The sequence below is a fragment of the Chlorocebus sabaeus genome, chromosome 16, assembly GCF_047675955.1.
Source record: "Chlorocebus sabaeus isolate Y175 chromosome 16, mChlSab1.0.hap1, whole genome shotgun sequence".
In the NCBI taxonomy this organism is placed as follows: Eukaryota; Metazoa; Chordata; class Mammalia; order Primates; family Cercopithecidae; genus Chlorocebus; species Chlorocebus sabaeus.
The window spans coordinates 51622715-51641810 of NC_132919.1; the positions used below are offsets into that span (position 1 = coordinate 51622715).

Sequence of the window (19096 nt, forward strand, 5' to 3'; positions counted from 1 at the left end):
AAGGAAGGAAGGAAGGAAGGAAGGAAGGAAGGAAGGAAGGAAGGAAGGAAGGAAGGAGAGAAAGAAAGAAAGAAAGAAAGAAAGAAAGAAAGAAAGAAAGAAAGAAAGAAAGAAAGAAAGAAAACAAATCAAATGTTAAGATTCCAGTTTTATCCTGCTACTGGAGGAAGACTGTATCAGGAAAAGAAAAAGATTCACATCCTATCCAATAGCTGATGGAACTTAGAAAATCAAGCCAAGGACAAGCTATGTCACTCTCCAGCTCCATCTGTGCTTTGGATACTAGCTCAGCCTACAGAACTATTATTCAGCTGAATCCATGCTGTGGACACAAAAGTGATGGCCAAGCATCTGCAAGGTTCACAATAAGGAAGCTACTAAGGAATTTGGTCACTTTGGACAAAGAAAAGCAGATAAAAAGCTTGACATTTTAAATATGAAGAAAATTTTTCATGAAAACTACTGTTAATTTTTTCCCAGGATTCAACATCTTCAAGATCTCAAAAATCAATGAAAATCTAAAATAGCTAACATTTCAAAAATAAAAATGCCAAAATGCAGCAGGATCACTTGAGGCCGGAAGTGTGAGACCAGCCTAGGCAACAAAACGAGACTCCCATCTCTACAAAAAAAAAAAAAAAAAAATTAGCTGGGTGTGGGGGCACGGTGACCTGTAGTCTCAGCTACCAGGAAGACTGAGGCGGAGGATCACTTGAGCCCAGGAGGTAGAGGCTGCAGTGAGCCATGATCGCACTGTACTCCAGCCTGGGTGACACAACAAAACCCTGTTGTATCTTGAAAACAAAATAAAGAAAATTAAAATGGTACAAAACAAATTCAATTGTTTCAGTCCACAACTAGTCGAATCTGAGGTAATAAACAGAAAAACCACCAAATGTGCCAAGATGGACAATTTGGAAGAAAAAAAAACCCCTACCTTTTTTGCTGAAGGAGGTTTCACATACCAGCATCTCCCCTGGACCCCAGTCAAAACACATTTGGTTCTTCTTGGAATTCACGCCTGGAACCACCTAGTAAAATAAGACGTAGAAATCTAAAATGAAGACTGTTCTTCTTACTGAAGTCGTTCTATTCTTTTTTTTTTTTTTTTTTGAGACAGCGACTCACTCTGTCTCCCAGCCTGGTGTACAGTGGCACAATCTCAGCTTACTCCAATCTCCGCCTCCTGGGTTCAAGGTCTTCTACTGCCTCAACCTCCTGAGTAGCTGGGACTATAGGTGTATGCAACCATACCCGGCTATTTTTTTTTTTTTTCATTTTTAGTAGAAACGGAGTTTCACCATATTGCCCAGGCTGGTTACAAACTCCCGAGCTCAGGTGATCCGCCCGCCTCAGCCTCCCAAAGTGCTAGGACTACAGGCGTGAGCCACCGTGCCCGCCTGGCTGAAAAACACTTTCCACCATGGCGGCCTGGCTGAAAAACACTTTAAGTGAAGAGCACAGCTGGTCCTGTAATAACATTGTATCCTTCAATAACATTTTCTTATAACACTAGTAAGAAAAATTCATTTTGTGCTGGACACAGTGGCTCCCACCTGTAATCCCAGCACTTTGGGAGGCTGAGGCGGGCAGATCATCTGAGGTCAGGAGTTCGAATTCTTGTTGCCCAGGCTAGAGTGCAGTGACGCGATCTCACGATCTCCGCTCACTGCAACCTCTGCCTCCTGTGTTCAAGCGATTCTCCTGCCTCAGCTTCTTGAGTAGGTGGGATTACAGGCATGCGCCACCACGCTAGGTTAATTTTTGTATTTTTTTTTAGTAGAGACGGGGTTTCGCCATGTTGGCCAGGCTGGTCTCGAACTCTTAGCCAGGTGTGGTGGCTCACGCCTGTAATCCCAACACTTTGGAAGGCCGAGGTAGGCGGATCACGAGGTCAGGAGTTCAAGATCAGCCTGACCAAGATGGTGAAACCCCATCTCTACCAAAAATATAAAAATTAGCTGGGTGTGGTGGCACGCACCTGTAATCTCAGCTACTCAGGAGGGTGAGGTAGAAGAATCGCTTGAACCTGGGAGCCAGAGGTTGCACTGAGCTGAGATGGCGCCACTGCACTCCACCCTTGGTGACAAAGTGAGACTCCGTCTCAAAAAAAGAAAGAGGCCAGCCACAGGAGCTCACACTTGTAATCCCAGCACTTTGGGAGGCCGAGGTGGACAAATCACGAGGTCAGGAGATCCAGACCATCCTGGCTAACACAGTGAAATCCCGTCTCTACTAAAAATACAAAACAAAATTAGCTGGGCGTGGTGGTGGGCGCCTGTAGTCCCAACTACTGGGGGAGGCTGAGGCAGGAGAATGGTGTGAACCCGGGAGGCGGAGCTTGCAGTGAGCCCAGAGGTGCGCCACTGCACTCCAGCCTGGGCAACAGAGCGAGACTCCGTCTCAGAAAAAAAAAAAAAGAAATGAAACCATCCCTCTACCTACCCTGAGATGAATGCATACATAAATTTTTCCTCTACTCCCTCTTTTCACAGGTAAAATGAAGATTTACTGAAGCTAATCAGAGACTCACAAGAATGTAACCATTTGCCTCCTCACTGTCTAACCTCCCTTTTTTGCCCCTCCTGCTAGTTCCTTCCTCTTTAACTACTGATGTTCCCAAACCCATTTCTGGAAAAAGCACAAGTCTCAGATCCTCCTGTGACCTGTGTTTTTTCCCGGTTGGATCCTCAACCTTAGCTAAATAAACCTTTATCGGTTGAGACCTGCCTCAGTCAGCGGTTAACAAGAGAAAGAGGGAAAACAAAAGCATTCCAAGTAGCAGAAACGGTAGGTATCTCGCACATAAAGTCCATGAATTTTTTTTATACACATCACAGATCATCCACAGTTGACATACTCTCTTCAAAGTTCAAATGGAATTGAATGCACAGCGATAAAATATGAATAGTCTCCTGAGAGAATAAATACGTTTAATAAACCTTAAGTCACACGAGCAGAAACTCAACGTGCCGCGATGCAGAGCTTAATATGGCTGGAAGAAAAACATAAATTCCTCTGCTTGGGCTGAACCCACTCTAATACCCAAGGGGAAATGCGAGGGAAGTAGAAAGGTCAGCAAGACAAAGGAAGGAAAGGGACAGACTGGGACCTTCGAGGCCTCGCTTTGTGACGGGTGGCAGAAAGCCCGCGACCACTACGACCCGAGGTCGGGCACCTCGTTAACATTGCGACCTCCGGAAAGTGGCAACTGAATCGAGGGAAGGGGACGAGAGCCTCGCGGCCAGTAGGGAAGCAGACAAGCCTGAAGTAACGAAGCAGATGCAGTTCTCAACCCGCAAGGACGATCAAGCCTGTTCGGGGTGCCCTTACAGTGACTGCTGGCTCGCCATCGAGTTCCTCCATAGCGCCGAACCCCAGGCTCTGGGAAATCGCCGGGACGCCAATGCTTCCCGCTCAGGCCTCCCGCTCAGAGCTGGCTGAGAGACAGGACCCCGCCTGGGCGCCTCCTGCAGCGCCTGCAAGCCCAAACCCTCAGTGCTGCGGCGCTCTCTTCCCTCAGCCACGGCCACCCCTCTGCGGTCCTCTGCGCGCGTCCTTCCTTCCGGGCGTCGACAGCAAGTCAGGGAAAACAGCGCCGAGGACGGACTGCATTCACAGTACCGCGCTAACAGGATCAGGCGGCGCCGCGGACACCCTGGTGCCGAGCGGAGAGAAGGCCCCCGGAGAGGGCGGGCGGGGCAGGAGGAACCCTTGGCCAGAGACGGTGCGACTGCGCGTGCGTAGGCTGGGGCGGCGGCACTTGGGTGCGAACTCGTGCCGGACTGAGGCCCCAGTAAGCCTGGAAGCTCTCCCAACTCTGGGAGTCCTCGCTCCATCCTTATCTCCACCTTAGTGTCGTAGCAGCCACTTGTCCAAACCCCAACAGTCAAATGGGCTTGTGCTGGAAAGCAATCGCCGTCACTCCCACACTAGAACACACACAAGAGGCACGGGGACAAAATCGATGCTCCTGAAGGATTAGAGGCTTGAGGTGGCTCAAGCCTCTAATCTCAGCACTTCGGCAGCCCGAGATGGGCGGATCACTGGAGGTCAGGTGTTCAAGACCAGCCTGGCCAATATGAGGAAACCTCGTCACTACTAAAAATATTTTAAAAATTAGCCAGGCTTGGGCTGGGTGCGGTGCCTCACGCCTGTAATCCCAAAACTATGGGAAGCCGAGGCGGGTGGATCACAAGGTCAGGAGTTCGAGACCAGCGTGGCCAATATGGTGAAACCCCCGTCTCTACTAAACATACAAAATTTAGGCCGGGCGCGGTGACTCACGCCTGTAATCCCAGCACTTTGGGAGGTCAAGGTGGGTGGATCACCTGAGGTTGGGAGTTCGAGACCAGCCTGACCAACAAGGAAAAACCCTATCTCCACTAAAATTACAAAATTAGCCGGGCGTGGTGGCAGACACCTGAGGCAAGAGAATCGTTTGAACCCGGGAGGCAGAGGTTGCAGTTGGCCGAGATCGTGCCACTGCACTCCAGTCTGGGCAACCCAAAAAAAAAAAAAAAAAAAAAAAAAATTAGCCGGACTTGGTGACGCGCGCCTGTAATCCCAGCACTTTGGGAGGCCGAGATGGGCGGATCACGAGGTCAGGAGATCGAGACCATCCTGGCTAATACGGTGAAACCCCGTCTCTACTAAAAAATACAAAAAACTAGCCGGGCGAAGTGGCGGGCACCTGTAGTCCCAGCTACTCGAGAGGCTGAGGCAGGAGAATGGTGTAAACCTGGGAGGCGGAGCTTGCAGTGAGCCGAGATTCGGCCACTGCACTCCAACCTGGGCAACAGAGCGAGACTCCGTCTCAAAAAAAAAAAAAAAAAAAGCAAAATTATCCAGGTGTGGTGGCACATGCTATAGTTCCAGCTACTCGGGAGGCTGAGGTTGGGGTGATCGCTTGAGCTCAAGAGGCAGAGGTTGCAGTCAGCCGAGATCCTGGCACTCCGGTGAGAAAGTGACACCCTGTTTCAAAAAAAAAGAGAGAAAGAAAAGAAAGAAAGGAAGGAGGGAGTGAGGGAGGGAAGGAAAGAGAAAGAAAGCAAAGGTGAGCTGGGTGCTGTGGCTCATACCTGTAATCCCAGCACTTTGGGAGACTGAGGTGGGAGGACTGCTTGACCCCAGCAGTTTGAGACCAGTTTAGGCAACATAGTGAGATTGTCTCTACCAAATATAACACAATTAAGAGAAAAAAATTAAAACATTAGCATGGTGACACATGCTTGTGGTCCCAGCTACTTGGGAGGCTGAGGTGGGAGAATCGCTTGAGCCCAGGAGGTTGAGGCTGCAGTGAGCCATGATGATGTCACTACATTCCAGCCTGGGCCAAAGTGCGAGACTCTGTCCCAATACAAAATAAAATAAAACATAATTTAAAAAAAAAAGAAGAAGAAGAAGGCCGGGCACGGTGTCTCACGCCTATAATCCCAGTAATTTGGGAGGCCAAGGCCAGCGGATCACGAGGTCAGGAGTTCGAGTCCAACCTGGCCAATATGGTAAAACCCCATCTCCACTAAAAATACAAAAATTAGTCGGGCATGGTGGCGGGTGCCTGTAGTCCCAGCTACTCGAGAGGCTAAGGCAGGAGAATCTCTTGAACCCAGGAGGCAGAGGTGGCAGTGAGGTGAGATCGCACCATTGAACTCTAGCCTAGGCAACAAGAGCAAAACTCTGTCTCAAAAAAAAAAAAAGAAAAAAGAAAAAGAAAGAAAGAAAGCCAAGGTATCAAGTGTGGAATTTTCCACTTGTGGCATCATGTTGGCACTCAAGAAGTTTTGGAATTTGGAATATTTCCCATTTCAGATTTTCATATTAGAGACACTCAGCCTGTGCTAGCTTCTTGGCATTCACTGTGAGTACAATCTTGGGTCCCATCATTTTTGCCATGACACAGGTAGAGTTTTTTTTTTTTTAATTACTTTATTTTTTGAGATGGAATATTGCACTGTTGCCCAGGCTGGAGTGCAGTGGCAGGATCTCAGTTCACTGCAGCCTCGTCTTCCCATGTTCAAGCGATCCTCATGCCTCGGCCTCCCTAGTAACTGGGACTACAGGCACATACCACCATGCCCAGCTAATGTTTGTGTTTTTAGTAGAGACGATATTCCACCATGTTGTCCAGGCTAGTCTTGAACTCCTGACTTCAAGTGATCTGCCCACCTCGGCCTCCCAAAGTGCTGGGATTACAGGTGTGAGCCCTGAAGCCCAGCCGATAGCATTTCTACAATATCATCAGCATTCGGCCTCCAGGCTTCCTGCAGTATTGAGAAATTCAGGTTTTTTTATTTGTTTTTGAGACAGTGTCTCTCTCTGTCACCCAGATTAGATTGCAGTGGCAGGATCTCAGCTCACCACAACCTCTGCCTCCCAGGCTCAAACGATTCTCCTGCCTCAGCCGCCTGAGTAACTTGGATTATAGGCACGTGTCACTATCATCTAGCTAATTTTTGTATTTTTAGTAGAAACAGCGTTTGGTCATGTTGGCTAGGATGGTTTTGAACTCTTGATCTCAAGTGATCCACCTGTCTCAGCCTCCCAAAGTGATGGGATTACAGGCGTGAGTCACTGCACCTGGCCAGAATTCACTATGCACATTCGTACAGTATTCACAAATAGCTGAAGTACTCAACTAAACTATGTTATAGAATGAAAGAAAATTTGATGGTATAAAGTACACAAGTTTAGTCACGTGTATTATAAATTTGGTATGTGTTTAGGGATTCTGGCAAGGACTTAAATTCTAAACAAAACTCTATGATTCTTGTTCTCCTACCTCTTTTAGATTTTTTCTTTGAGACAGAGTCTCACTCTCTCACCCAGGCTGGAGTACAGTGGCATGATCTCGGCTCGATGCAACCTCCACCTCCTGGCTTCAAGCAGTTCTCTTGGCTCAGCCTTCCCAGTAGCTGGGACTACAGGTGTGTGCCACCATGCCTGGCTAATTTTTTTTTTTTTTTTTTTTTTTTGGAGATGTAGTCTCGCTCTGTCGCCCAGGCTGGAGTGCAACAGCATGATCTCGGCTCACTGCAACCTCCGCCTTCCAGATTCAAGCAATTCTCCTGCCTCAGCCTCCTGAGTAGCGGGATTACAGGCATGGGCCACCACACCTGGCTAATTTTTTTTTTTTTTTTTTTTTTTTTTTTTTTTTTTTTTTTTTTTGAGACGGAGTCTCGCTCTGTCGCCCAGGCTGGAGTGCAGTGGCCAGATCTCAGCTCACTGCAAGCTCCGCCTCCCGGGTATACGCTATTCTCCTGCCTCAGACTCCTGAGTAGCTGGGACTACAGGCGCCTGCCACCTCGCCCAGCTAGTTTTTTGTATTTTTTAGTAGAGACGGGGTTTCACTGTATTAGCCAGGATGGTCTCGATCTCCTGACCTCGGGATCCGCCCGTCTCGGCCTCCCAAAGTGCTGGGATTACAGGCTTGAGCCACCACGCCCGGCCAATTTTTGTATTTTTAATAGAGACAAGGTTTCACCACGTTGGTCAAACTCGTCTCAAACTCCTGACCTTGTGATTTTCCTGCCTTGGCCTCCCAAAGTGCTGGGATTACAGACGTGTGTCAGCATGCCCGGCCCTCTTACCCCTTTTAGGAACGATGTATTTTTCTTTGGCAGCTGATCCTGCAGAATTCTGCCTAGTTGATCCGTGTGTGTGTGTGTGTGTGTGTGTGTGATGGGGTTTCACTCTGTCACCCAGGCTGGAGTGCAGTGGTGCAATCTTGGCTTACTGCTAATTTTTTTTTTTTTTTTTTTTTGCAACATACATGGGGTTTTGCTATATTGCCCAGGCTTGTCTTAAACTCCTTAGCTCAAAAGATGCTCCTGCCTTGGTCTCTCAAAATGCTGGGATTACAGGCATGAGCCACTGCACCCTGACAGTTCACTCTATTCTTACTCTGTATTTCTTTTTTCTTTTCTTTTCTTTTTTTTTTTTTTCCTGAGACAGAGTCTCACTCTGTCCCCAAGCTGGAGTGCAGTGGTGCCATCTCGGCTCACTGTATCTTCTGCTTCTGAGGTTCAAGTGATTTTCCTGCCTCAGCCTCCCAAGTAACTGGGATTACAGGTGTATGCCAACATGCCAGGCTAATTTTTGTATTTTTAGTAGAGACGGGGTTTCACCATATTGCCCAGGCTGGTCTTGAACTGCTCACCTCAAGTGATCTGCCTGCCTCAGCCTTGCAAAGAGCTGGGATTACAAGCGTGAGCCACCACGCCTGGCCCTTAATCTGTAGTTCTTTTTGTTTGTTTGTTTGTTTTTCTGAGATGGAGTTTTACTCTTGTTGCCCACGCTGGAGTACAATGATGCGATCTCAACTCACCACAACCTCCGCCTCCCTGGTTCAAGCGATTATCCTGCCTCAGCCTCTTGAGTAGCTGGGATTACATGCATGCGCCACCACGTCTAGCTAATTTTGTATTTTTAGTAGAGACGGGGTTTTTCCATGTTGGTCAGGCTGGTCTCCAACCCCCAGCCTCAGGTGATCCGCCCACCTCGGCCTCCCAAAGTTCTGGGATTACATGCATGAGCCACTGCACTGGGCCTCTTACCAGAGTTTCTAGTTAACTGTTAATGGTACAAACTGCTCACTGTCTCTCCCCATTAATTCTTTTATTTACCTAGTAGGACCCAGAAACTGTGCTTGCTGCTGGAAATAAAAGTGTGATACTACAGACAGACCTCTGCTTCTGTGCAACTTCTGTTCTACTGGAGGAGACAAAATACACACACACACAAATTTAGGTCACGACAACTTGACTGATGTTCCTGGTACTATTCTATGAATTTTTTTTTTTTTTTTTGAGACGGAGTCTCGCTGTGTTGCCCAGGCTGGAGTGCAATGGCATGATCTCGGCTCACTACAAGCTCTGCCTCCCGGGTTCATGCCATTCTCCTGCCTCAGCCTCCCGAGTAGTTGGGACTACAGGTGCCCACCACCATGCCCGGCTAATTTTTTGTATTTTTAGTAGAGACAGGGTTTCACTGTAGCCAGGATGGTCTCGATCTCCTGACCTCATGATCTGCCGACCTCAGCCTCCCAAAGTGCTGGGATTACAGGCGTGAACCACCTTGCCTGGCCGGAATTTTTTTTTTTTTCTTTCTTTGGTATGTTTTCTCTCTGTGGCTTTCCACAGCAGCAGTTCTACAATAATTAAGCACTGGGCTCTGAGTCAGAAGATCTAAGTTCCACGCTGGCTCTGCCACTTCAAGTTAAGTGACCAAGTTGCCCATCCATCCATTCTCTGTCTCACTTTTTTCTTTTTCTTTTTCTTTTTTTTTTTTTTTTTTTTTTTTTTTGAGAGGGAGTCTGAGTCTGGCTCTGTGGCCCAGGCTGGAGTGCAGTGGCCGGATCTCAGCTCACTGCAAGCTCCGCCTCCCGGGTTTACGCCATTCTCCTGCCTCAGCCTCCCGAGTAGCTGGGACTACAGGCGCCCGCCACCACGCCCGGCTAGTTTTTTTGTATTTTTTAGTAGAGACGGGGTTTCACCATGTTAGCCAGGCTGGTCTCGATCTCCTGACCTCGTGATCCGCCCGTCTCGACCTCCCAAAGTGCTGGGATTACAGGCTTGAGCCACCGCACCCGGCCGGTCTCACATTTTTCATCTGTAAAATGGGGATGATTATGACAGAGGCTTTGTGAGAATTAAGGGTTTAGCCCAGAGTTCCACTTAATAATTACTCAGTTCTGGCCAGGCGCGGTGGCTCACACCTGTAGTCCCAGCACTGTGGGAGTCTGAGGCAGGCATACCACGAAGTCAGGAGATCGAGACCATTCTGGCTAACATGGTGAGACCCCACCTCTACTAAAAATACAAAAAATAAGAATAATAATAATTAGCCGGGCATGGTGGTGGGCACCTGTAGTACCAGCTACTCGGGAGGCTGAGGCAGGAGAATGGCGTGAACCCAGGAGGCGGAGCTTGCAGTGAGCCAAGATCGCGCCACTGCACTCCAGCCTGGGCGACAGAGTGAGACTCCACTCCGTGACAATAATAATAATAATAATAATAATAATAACTACTCAGTTCTGAGGTGGGAGAATCACTTGAAGCCAGGAGTTCAAGACCAGCCTGGGCAACAAAGTGAGAGCAACACCAACTCCATCTCTACAAAACATAAAAAAAAAATAGGCCGGGCACGGTGGCTCACACCTGTAATCCCAGCACTTTGGGAAGCCGAGGCAGGCAGATCACTTAAGGTCAGGAGTTCAAGACCAGCCTGGTCAACATTGCAAAATCCTGCCTGTACTAAAAATACAAAAATTAGCCAGGCATGGTGCCAGGTGCCTGTAGTCCCAGCTTTGCAGGAAGCTGAGGCAGGAGAATCCCTTGAACCCAGGAGGTAGAAGTGTCAGTGAGCCAGATAGTGCCACTGCACTCCAGCCTGGGCAACAGAATGAGACTCTGTCTCCAAAAAAAAAAAAATTAGGCCAGGCGTGGTGGTGGCTCACACCTATAATCCTAGCACTTGGCTGGGCGTGGTGGCTCACGCCTGTAATCCCAGCACTTTGGGAGGCCGAGGCAGGCGGATCACGAGGTCAGGAGGTCGAGACCATCCTGGCTAACATGGTGAAACCCCGTCTCTACTAAAAATACAAAAAAAATTAGCCGGGCGTAGTGGCGGACACCTGTAGTCCCAGCTTCTCCGGAGGCTGAGACAGGAGAATGGCATGAACCCAGGAGGCGGAGCTTGCAGTGAGCGGAGATCACACCACTGCACTCCAGCCTGGGCGACAGAGCAAAACTCCGTCTTAAAAAAAAAAGAAAACCAAACCAAACCAAACAAAAACAACAGAATTCCTGTCTCTACTAAAAGTACAAAAAATTAGCTGGGCGTGGTGGTGGGAGCCTATAGTACCAGCTACTCAGGAGGCTGAGGCAGGAGAATGGCGTGAACCCGGGAGGTGGAGCTTGCAGTGAGCCCAGATGATGCGATGGTGCCATTGCACTCCAGCCTGGGTGACAGAGCGAGACCCTGTCTCAAAAAAAAAAATAAATAAATAAATAAAATTGACTGGGCCCGGTGGCTCATGCCTGTAATCCTAGCACTTTGGAAGGCCAAGGGAGGCGAAGCACAAGGTCAGGAGTTTGAGACCAGCCTGAAAAACATGGTGAAACCCTATCTCTACTAAAAATGCAAAAAAAAATTAGCCAGACTTGGTGACGCTCACCTGTAATCCCGGCTACTCAGGAGGCTGAGGCAGGAGAATCGCTTGAACCCAGAAGGCAAGGTTGCAGTGAGCAGAGATCACGCCACTGCACTCCAGCCTGGGCAACAGAAGGAGACTCTGTCTCAAACTCACACCTTAGTCCCAGCACTCTGAGAGGCCGAGGCAGGTGGGTCATGAAGTCAGGAGATCAAGACCATCCTGCTAACACGGTGAAACCCCGTCTCTACTAAAAATACAAAAAAATTTTAAAAATACATAAATTAAAAATTAGCTGGGCGTGGTGACACGTGCCTGTAGTCCCGGCTACTTGGGAGGCTGAGGCAGGAGAATGGCGTGAACCTGGTTGGCGGAACTTGCAGTGAGCCAAGATCACACCACTGCCCTCCAGCCTGGGCGACAGAGCGAGACTCCATCTAAAAAAAAAAAATTATTCGGGCGTGGTGACACACACCTGTAATCCCAGCTACTGAGGAGGCTGAGGCAGGAGAATTGCTTGAACCTGGGAGATTTGTAGTGAGCTGAGATTGCACCATTGCACTTCAGCCTGGGTGACAGTGCAAGACCCTGTCTCTAAAAATAACAATAACAATAATACAAAAATTAACCAGTCATGGTGGCATAGCCTGTAATCCCAGCTACTCTGGAGATTGAGGTAAGAGAATCACATGAACCCAGGAAGTGGAGGTTGCAGTGAGCCAAGATCGCACCATTGCACTCCAGCTTGGGTGACAGAGTGAGACTCTGTCTCAAAAAAAATTTATTTATTCTTATTTATTTATTTTTATTTATTTTATTTTTTATTTATTAGAGACAGAGGTCTTGCTATGTTGCCCAGGCTGGTCTTGAACTCTTGGCCTCAAGTGATCCTCATGCCTTGGCCTGCCACGGTGCTGGGATTACTTAAATGAGCCACTGTCTCCCAGTCCACTTTCTTTTTCTTTTCCTGTTTTTTTTTTTTTTTTTTTTTTTTTTTGAGATGGGGCCTCATTATGTCATCCAGGCTGGAGAGCAGTAGTGCAGTCACAGCTCACTGCAGCCTTTGCTTCCTGGGCTCAAGTGATCCTCCCGTCTCAGCTTCTTGAGTAACTGGAACTTCAGGGAAGCGCCACTATGCCTGGCTGATTTTTTGTATTTTTGATAGAAATGAGGTTTCACCATGATGCCTAGGCTGGCCTCGAACAACCCAACTCAGCCTGCCAGGCATGCCAAAGTGCTGGGATTCTAGGGGTGAGACACCATGCCCAGACCCACTTTCTTTTTCTAAAGCATCCTTTTTCAGTGCACAGCTATCCCTTTCCTCCCACCCCTATAAAAACGATGGAGGGAGAGGTGCAGTGGCTCACGCCTATAATCCCAGCACTTTGGGTGACTGAGGTGGGCAATCACAGGGTCAAGAGATCAAGACCATCCTGGCCAACATAGTGAAACCCCATCTCTATTAAAAATAGAAAACTAGCTGAGCGTGGTGGCACGCACCTGTGGTCTCAGCTACTCAGGAGGCTGAGCCAGGAGAATCACTTGAACCCGGGAGGTGGAGGTTGCAGTGAGGCAAGATCACACCACTGCACTCTAGCCTGGTGACAGAGCAAGACCCCATCTCAAACAAACAAACAAACAAAAAGATGGAGAATATTAATAGGAAATTTCTATCTTTTTTCTTTTCTTTTTTTTTTTTTTTTTTTTGCAACGGAGTCTTGCTCTGTCGCCCAGGCTGGAGAGCAGTGGCGCAATCTCGGCTCACTGCAAGCTCCGCCTCCTGGGTTCATGCCATTCTCCTGCCTCAGCCTCCCAAGTAGCTGGTACTACAGGCACCTACCACCATGCCCGGCTAATTTTTTTGTATTTTAATAGAGATGGGGTTTCACCGTGTTAGCCAGGATAGTCTCGATCTCCTGACCTCGTGATCTGCCCGCCTCAGCCTCCCAAAGTGCTGGGATTACAGGCGTGAGCCACCGCGCCCAGTGGAAATTTCTATCTCTTCACAATTTTTTCCTGGAAATTGCAAAAGGATTCTCAGGATATAATTTCAGTACATTCCCTAGGACCAGCTCCCAGAATTTCAATGTGCCCTTGGAATATGTATTGCTCAGATATTTGAGCATGTTTCTTTTGTTTGTTTTTTTTTTTTGAGATGAAGTTTTGCTCTTGTTGCCCAGGCTGTGTGCAGTGGCGTGATCTTGGCTCACGGCAACCTCTGCCCCCTGGTTTCAAGCAATTCTCCTGCCTCAGCCTCCTGAGTAGCTGGGATCACAGGCGCTCACCACCACACCCAGCTAATTTTTATATATTTAGTAGAAACAGGGGTTTACCGTGTTGACAAGGTTAGTCTTGAACTCCTGACCTCAGGTGATCCACCTGCTTCCGCCTCCCAAAGTTCTGGGATTACAGGCATGAGCCACTGTGCCTGGCCCTTTTTTTTTTTAGATGAAGTTTTGCTCTTGTTGCCCAGCCAGGAGTGCAGTGGTATGATGTCAGCTCACTGCATCTTTCGCCTCCCAGGTTCGAGCAATTCTCCTGCCTCAGCCTCCTGCGTAGCTGGGATTACAGGTGTGCGCCACTGTGCCCGGATAATTTTTGTATTTTTATTAGAGATGGGGTTTCACCGGCCGGGCACGGTGGCTCAAGCCTGTAATCCCAGCACTTTGGGAGGCCGAGACGGGCGGATCACGAGGTCAGGACATTGAGACTATCCTGGCTAATACGGTGAAACCCCGTCTCTACTAAAAAATGCAAAAAAAAAGGGCCGGGCGCGGTGGCTCAAGCCTGTAATCCCAGCACTTTGGGAGGCCGAGACGGGCGGATCACGAGGTCAGGAGTTCGAGACCATCCTGGCTAACACGGTGAAACCCCGTCTCTACTAAAAAATACAAAAAACTAGCCGGGCGAGGTGGCGGGCGCCTGTGGTCCCAGCTACTCGGGAGGCTGAGGCAGGAGAATGGCGTAAAAACCCGGGAGGCGGAGCTTGCAGTGAGCTGAGATCCGGCCACTGCACTCCAGCCTGGGCGATACAGCGAGACTCCGTCTCAAAAAAACAAAACAAAACAAAAAAAACAAAAACAAAAACAAAAAACTAGCCGGGCGAGGTGGCGGGCGCCTGTAGTCCCAGCTACTCGGGAGGCTGAGGCAGGAGAAAGGCGTAAACCTGGGAGGCGGAGCTTGCTGTGAGCTGAGATCCGGCCACTGCACTCCAGCCTGGGCAACAGAGCGAGACTCCGTCTCAAAAAAAAAAAAAAAAAAAAAAAAAGAGATGGGGTTTCACCATGTTAGCCAGGTTGGTCTCAAACTCCTGACCTCAGGTGGTCCACCCGCCTCAGCCTCCCAAAGTGCTGGGATTACAGGAGTGAGTCACTGAGCCCGGCCTTGAATGTGCATTATCACTATTATTATTATTATTATTTTGGGATGGAGTCTCATTCTGTTGCCCAGGCTGGAGTGCAGTGGCACGATCACGGCTCACTGCAACCTCTACCTCCTGGGTTCAAGTGATTCTCCTGCCTCAGCCTCCCGAGTAGCTGGGATTACAAGTGCCTGCCACCACATCCACCTAATTTTTTTGTATTTTTAGTAGAGATGGGGTTTCACCATGTTGGTCAGGCTGGTCTTGAACTCCTGACCTCGTGATTCACTCGCCCTGGCTGCCCAAAGTGCTGGGATTACAGGCGTGAGCCACTGCCCCCTGCCGAACATGCATCTTATACAAATTACTCCTTTGCCTGAAGGTGATTTTGTAATTTAGTGTAATAGGTTGTCAGGTATTATTATTACTATTATTATTATTATTATTTTAGACAGAGTCTTGCTCCTCTCGCCCAGGCTGGAGTGCAGTGGTGCAATCTTGGCTCATAGCAACCTCTGCCTCCCGGGTTCAAGTGATTCTCCTGCCTCAGCCTCCTGAGTAGCTGGGATTACAGGCGCCCACTGCCATGCCAGCTAATTTTTTTGTATTTTTAGTAGAGACAGGGTTTCACCATGTTGGCCAGGCTGGTCTTGAACTCCTGACCTCAGGTGATCGGCCCGTTTCGGCCTCCCAAAGTGCTGGGATTACAGGTATGAGCCACCGTGCCCAGCCAGTATCTCTTTGTCTTTTCCTTAGCACATAGTAGGAGCTCAATTAACACTACTTTCTAGCTGTGTGATAATAGGTTACTTAACCCCTTTGAGAGTGAGTAGCAAATAACTACTACACCTGCTTGGAATAGTTTGTGTAAGCGGAAAATGAGCTAACATTAGTAATACCCCACTTAGTGCCTGAGAAGTGGCAGGTATTCAATAGTTGTCGGTTCTCTTTCTCTTTCACTTCTTGTGTATTTCCTCCTCCGCCAATCATAAGTTATATGAGTCAGAGATTTTGTCTCCCCTTATTGGTATTTCCAGTGTCATAGGATCTTACACATAGTTTTTTTTGTTTGTTTTTGTTTTGAGACAGGGTCTTGCTCTGTCACCTATGCTGGAGTGCAGTGGCACAATCTCGGCTCACTGCAACCTCCACCTCCCGAGTTCAAGCGATTCTCCTGTCTCAGCCTCCCAAGTAGCTGGAATTACAGGCATGCACCACCATGCCTGGCTAATTTTTGTATTTTCAGTAGAGACAGGGTTTCGCCTATTCGCCAGGCTGGTCTTGGAACTCCTGGCCTCAGGTGATCCACCCGCCTCGCCCTCCCAAAGTGCTGGGATTACAGGCATGAGCCATCGCACCTGGCCTAGTAATAGGTTTTTGTTGTTGTTGTTTTTTGAGGTAGGGTCTCGCTCTGTCACCCAGGCTGGAGTGCATAGGCACAATCATAGCTTATTGCAGCCATAATCTCCTGGGCTCAAGCAATCCTCTCACCTTGTCCTCCCAAAGTGCTGGAATTACAGACATGAGCCACTGCATCCAGCTGATAGTTTCAATTCATTCATTCATTCATTCAGTCAGTCGGTCAGACAGTGAATCCTCGAATGCCTACAGTGTACAAAAGCTTGAAGTTGAGAGGGAACATTTAGGAACCCCAAGTAATTGAATATGACCAAAGCAGAGGCTTCAAGATGAGAAACAAGGCTAGAGTGGTTGGTTTGGATTAGTTCTCAAAGGGCATGCAGGTCTTATCCTATGAAGCAGATGATTAGTGAGGAACCAGGGAGTGTCAGAAACTTCTTTTGGTTTATTTTTTATTTTTATTTATTTTATTTTATTTTTTTGAGACAGAGTCTGCACTGTTGCCCAGGCTGGAGTGCAATGGCGCAATCTCGGCTCACGGCAACCTCTGCCCCCTGGTTTCAAGCAATTCTCCTGCCTCAGCCTCCTGAGTAGCTGGGACTACAGGTGGCTGCCACGATGCCCAGCTAATTTTTGTATTTTATTTATTTATTTACTTACTTACTTATTCTAAGACAGAGTCTCGCTGTGTTGTCACCCAGGCTGGAGTTCAGTGGCGCCATCTCTGCTCACTGCAACCTCTGCCTCCTGGGTTCAAGTGATTCCCCTGACTCAGCCTCCCGAGTAGCTGGGACTACAGGCGCCTGCCACCATGCCTGGCTAATTTTTATATTTTTAGTAGAGATGGGATTTCAACATGTTTTGGCCAGGCTGGTCTTGAACTCCTGACTTCAGATGATCTGCCTGCCTTGGTTTCCCAAAGGGCTGGGATTCCAGGTGTGAGCCACAGTGCCCGACCTTTTTGGTTTATATTTATTTTATAATGGCTTGTGTTTCTCAAATGTTATTATTTATTCCTTTTTTTTTTTCTTTGAAACAGAGTCACACTCTGTCACCTAGGCTGGAATGCAATTGTGCAATCTTGGCTCACGGCAACCTCTGCCTCCTGGTTTCAAGCAATTCTCCAGCCTCAGCCTCCAGAGTAGCTGGGTATGCCAGCTACACCCGGCTAATTTTTGTATTTGTAGTAGAGACGAGGTTTCACCATGTTGTCCAGGCTGGTCTTGAACTCCTGAGCTCAGATGATCCCCTCACCTCGGCCTCCCAAAGTGCTGGGACTACAGGCATGAGCTACTGTGCCCGGCCTCAAACTTTAGTGTGTTTAAGAAACACCAGGGCTGGGCATAGTGGCTCCCACCTATAATCCTATCACTTTGGGAAGCTGAAGTGGGAGGATCTCTTGAGCTCAGGGGTTTGAGACCAGTCTGAGGAACATAGTGAGAGCCTCATCTGTACAAAAAATTTAAAAAAAATTAGCCTGGTGTGGTGGCATGCACCTGTAGTTCCAGCTACTTGGGAGGCTGAGGTAGGAGGATCCCTTGAGCCCAAGAGGCAGAGGTTGCAGTGAGTTGAGATCACGCCAATTCACTCTAGCCTGGGCAACAGAGTGAGACCCTCCAAAAAAAAAAAAAAAAAGGCAGATTTGGCAGGGTACAGTGGCTCATGCCTGTAATCCTAGCGTTTTGGGAGGCTGAATCTGGAGGATCACTTGAGCCCAGGAGACGCCATTTCTTCCATCATTTTTTTGAAGATGGAGTTTCGCTCGTCGCCCAGGCTGGAGTGCACTGGCGCGATCTTGGCTCACTGCAACCTCCGCCTCCTGGGTTCAAGTGATTCTTGCTGGGATTACAGGCATGAGCCACCACGCCTGGCCAGGAGATGCTATTTCTATAAAAAATAAAAATAAATTAGGTGAGTATGGAGGTACATGTCTGTAGTCCTAGCTACTTGGAGGCTGAGGTGAGAGGATGGCTTAAGCCCAGGAGTTCGAGGCTGTAGTGAGCTATGATTGCGGCACTGCACTCTATCCTGGGTGGAAAGCAGACCTTTCTTAAAAAAGAAAAAAAATAAATAAGGTGAATTCCAGAGCCAACCTTCCAAGGGGCCCCAAAATTTGTATTTAAACCAGTCCTTTAGATGATTCTGACTCACTTAAACATCCAGGCATAATGGAGGTACTTTAAAACAGATGGGTTAGGCCAGGCACAGTGGCTCATGCCTGTAATCTCAGCACTTTGGGAGGCCAAAGTGGGCAGATTACCTGAGGTCGGGAGTTCAAGACCAGCCTGACCAACACGGAGAAACCCCGTCTCTACTAAACATACAAAATTAGCCGGGCATGGTGGTGTATGGCATGCCTGTAATCCTAGCTACTCAGGAGGCAGAGGCAGGATAATCTCTTGAACCCAGGAGGCAGAGTTTGCAGTGAGCCGAGATCTTGCCATTGCACTCCAGCCTGGGCCACAAGAGCAACATTCTGTCTCAAACAGACAAACAAACGGCCAGGTGTGGTGGCTCATGCCTGTAATTTCAGCACTTTGGGGGGCTGAGACAGGCGGATCACGAGGTCAGGAGATCAAGACTAACCTGGCTAACACAGTGAAACCCCATCTCTACTAAAATTACAAAAAATTAGCTGTGCGTGGTGGCACGTGCCTGTAGTCCCAGCTACTTGGGAGGCTGAGGCAGGAGAATAGCTTGAACCCAGGAGGCAGAAGTTGCAGTGAGCCGAGATCGTGCCACTTCACTCCAGCCTGGGCGACAGAGTGAGGCTCCGTCTAAAACAAAACAAACAAGCAACAACAACAACAAAAACAGATGAGTTAGGAGGGTATTTCCATATTGCAGTATCTTTGTGTTTTTTTGTTTTTGTTTTTTTTTTCAAGACGAAGTCTTGCTCTGTTGCCCAGGCTGGAGTGCACTGAGTGGTGTGATCTCGACTCACTGCAACCTCTACTTCCTGAGTTCAAGAGATTCTCCTGCCTCAGCCTCCCAAGTAGCTGGTATTACAGGCACCTGCCACCACGCCCAGCTAATTTTTGTATTTTTAGTAGAGACACAGGGTTTCACCATGTTAGCCAGGCTGGTCTCGAACTCCTGACCTCAGGCAATCCATCCACCTCGGCCTCCCAAAGTGTTGGGATTACAGGCATGAGCCACCAGAGGGTTTCACCATGTTGGCCAGTCTGGTCTCAAACTCCTGACCTCAGGTGATCTGCCTGCCT

General features: G+C 48.4%; 1 protein-coding gene across 2 annotated transcripts in view; it reads right to left on the minus strand.

Annotated features, from left to right (window-relative positions):
- Window positions 1-3624, minus strand: part of NUP85 (nucleoporin 85) — a 32419-nt gene extending 28795 nt beyond the window's left edge. For both annotated transcript variants that reach the window (XM_008011782.3, XM_037993805.2), the window contains exons 1-2: window positions 3334-3624; window positions 938-1031 (exon numbers count right to left, since the gene is read on the minus strand). In XM_008011782.3, coding sequence (XP_008009973.1) covers window positions 938-1031; window positions 3334-3366 — 127 coding nt within the window. In that variant the 5' untranslated portion in view covers window positions 3367-3624. The remainder of the gene's footprint in view (window positions 1-937; window positions 1032-3333) is intronic.
- Window positions 3625-19096: the final 15472 nt, after the last annotated feature.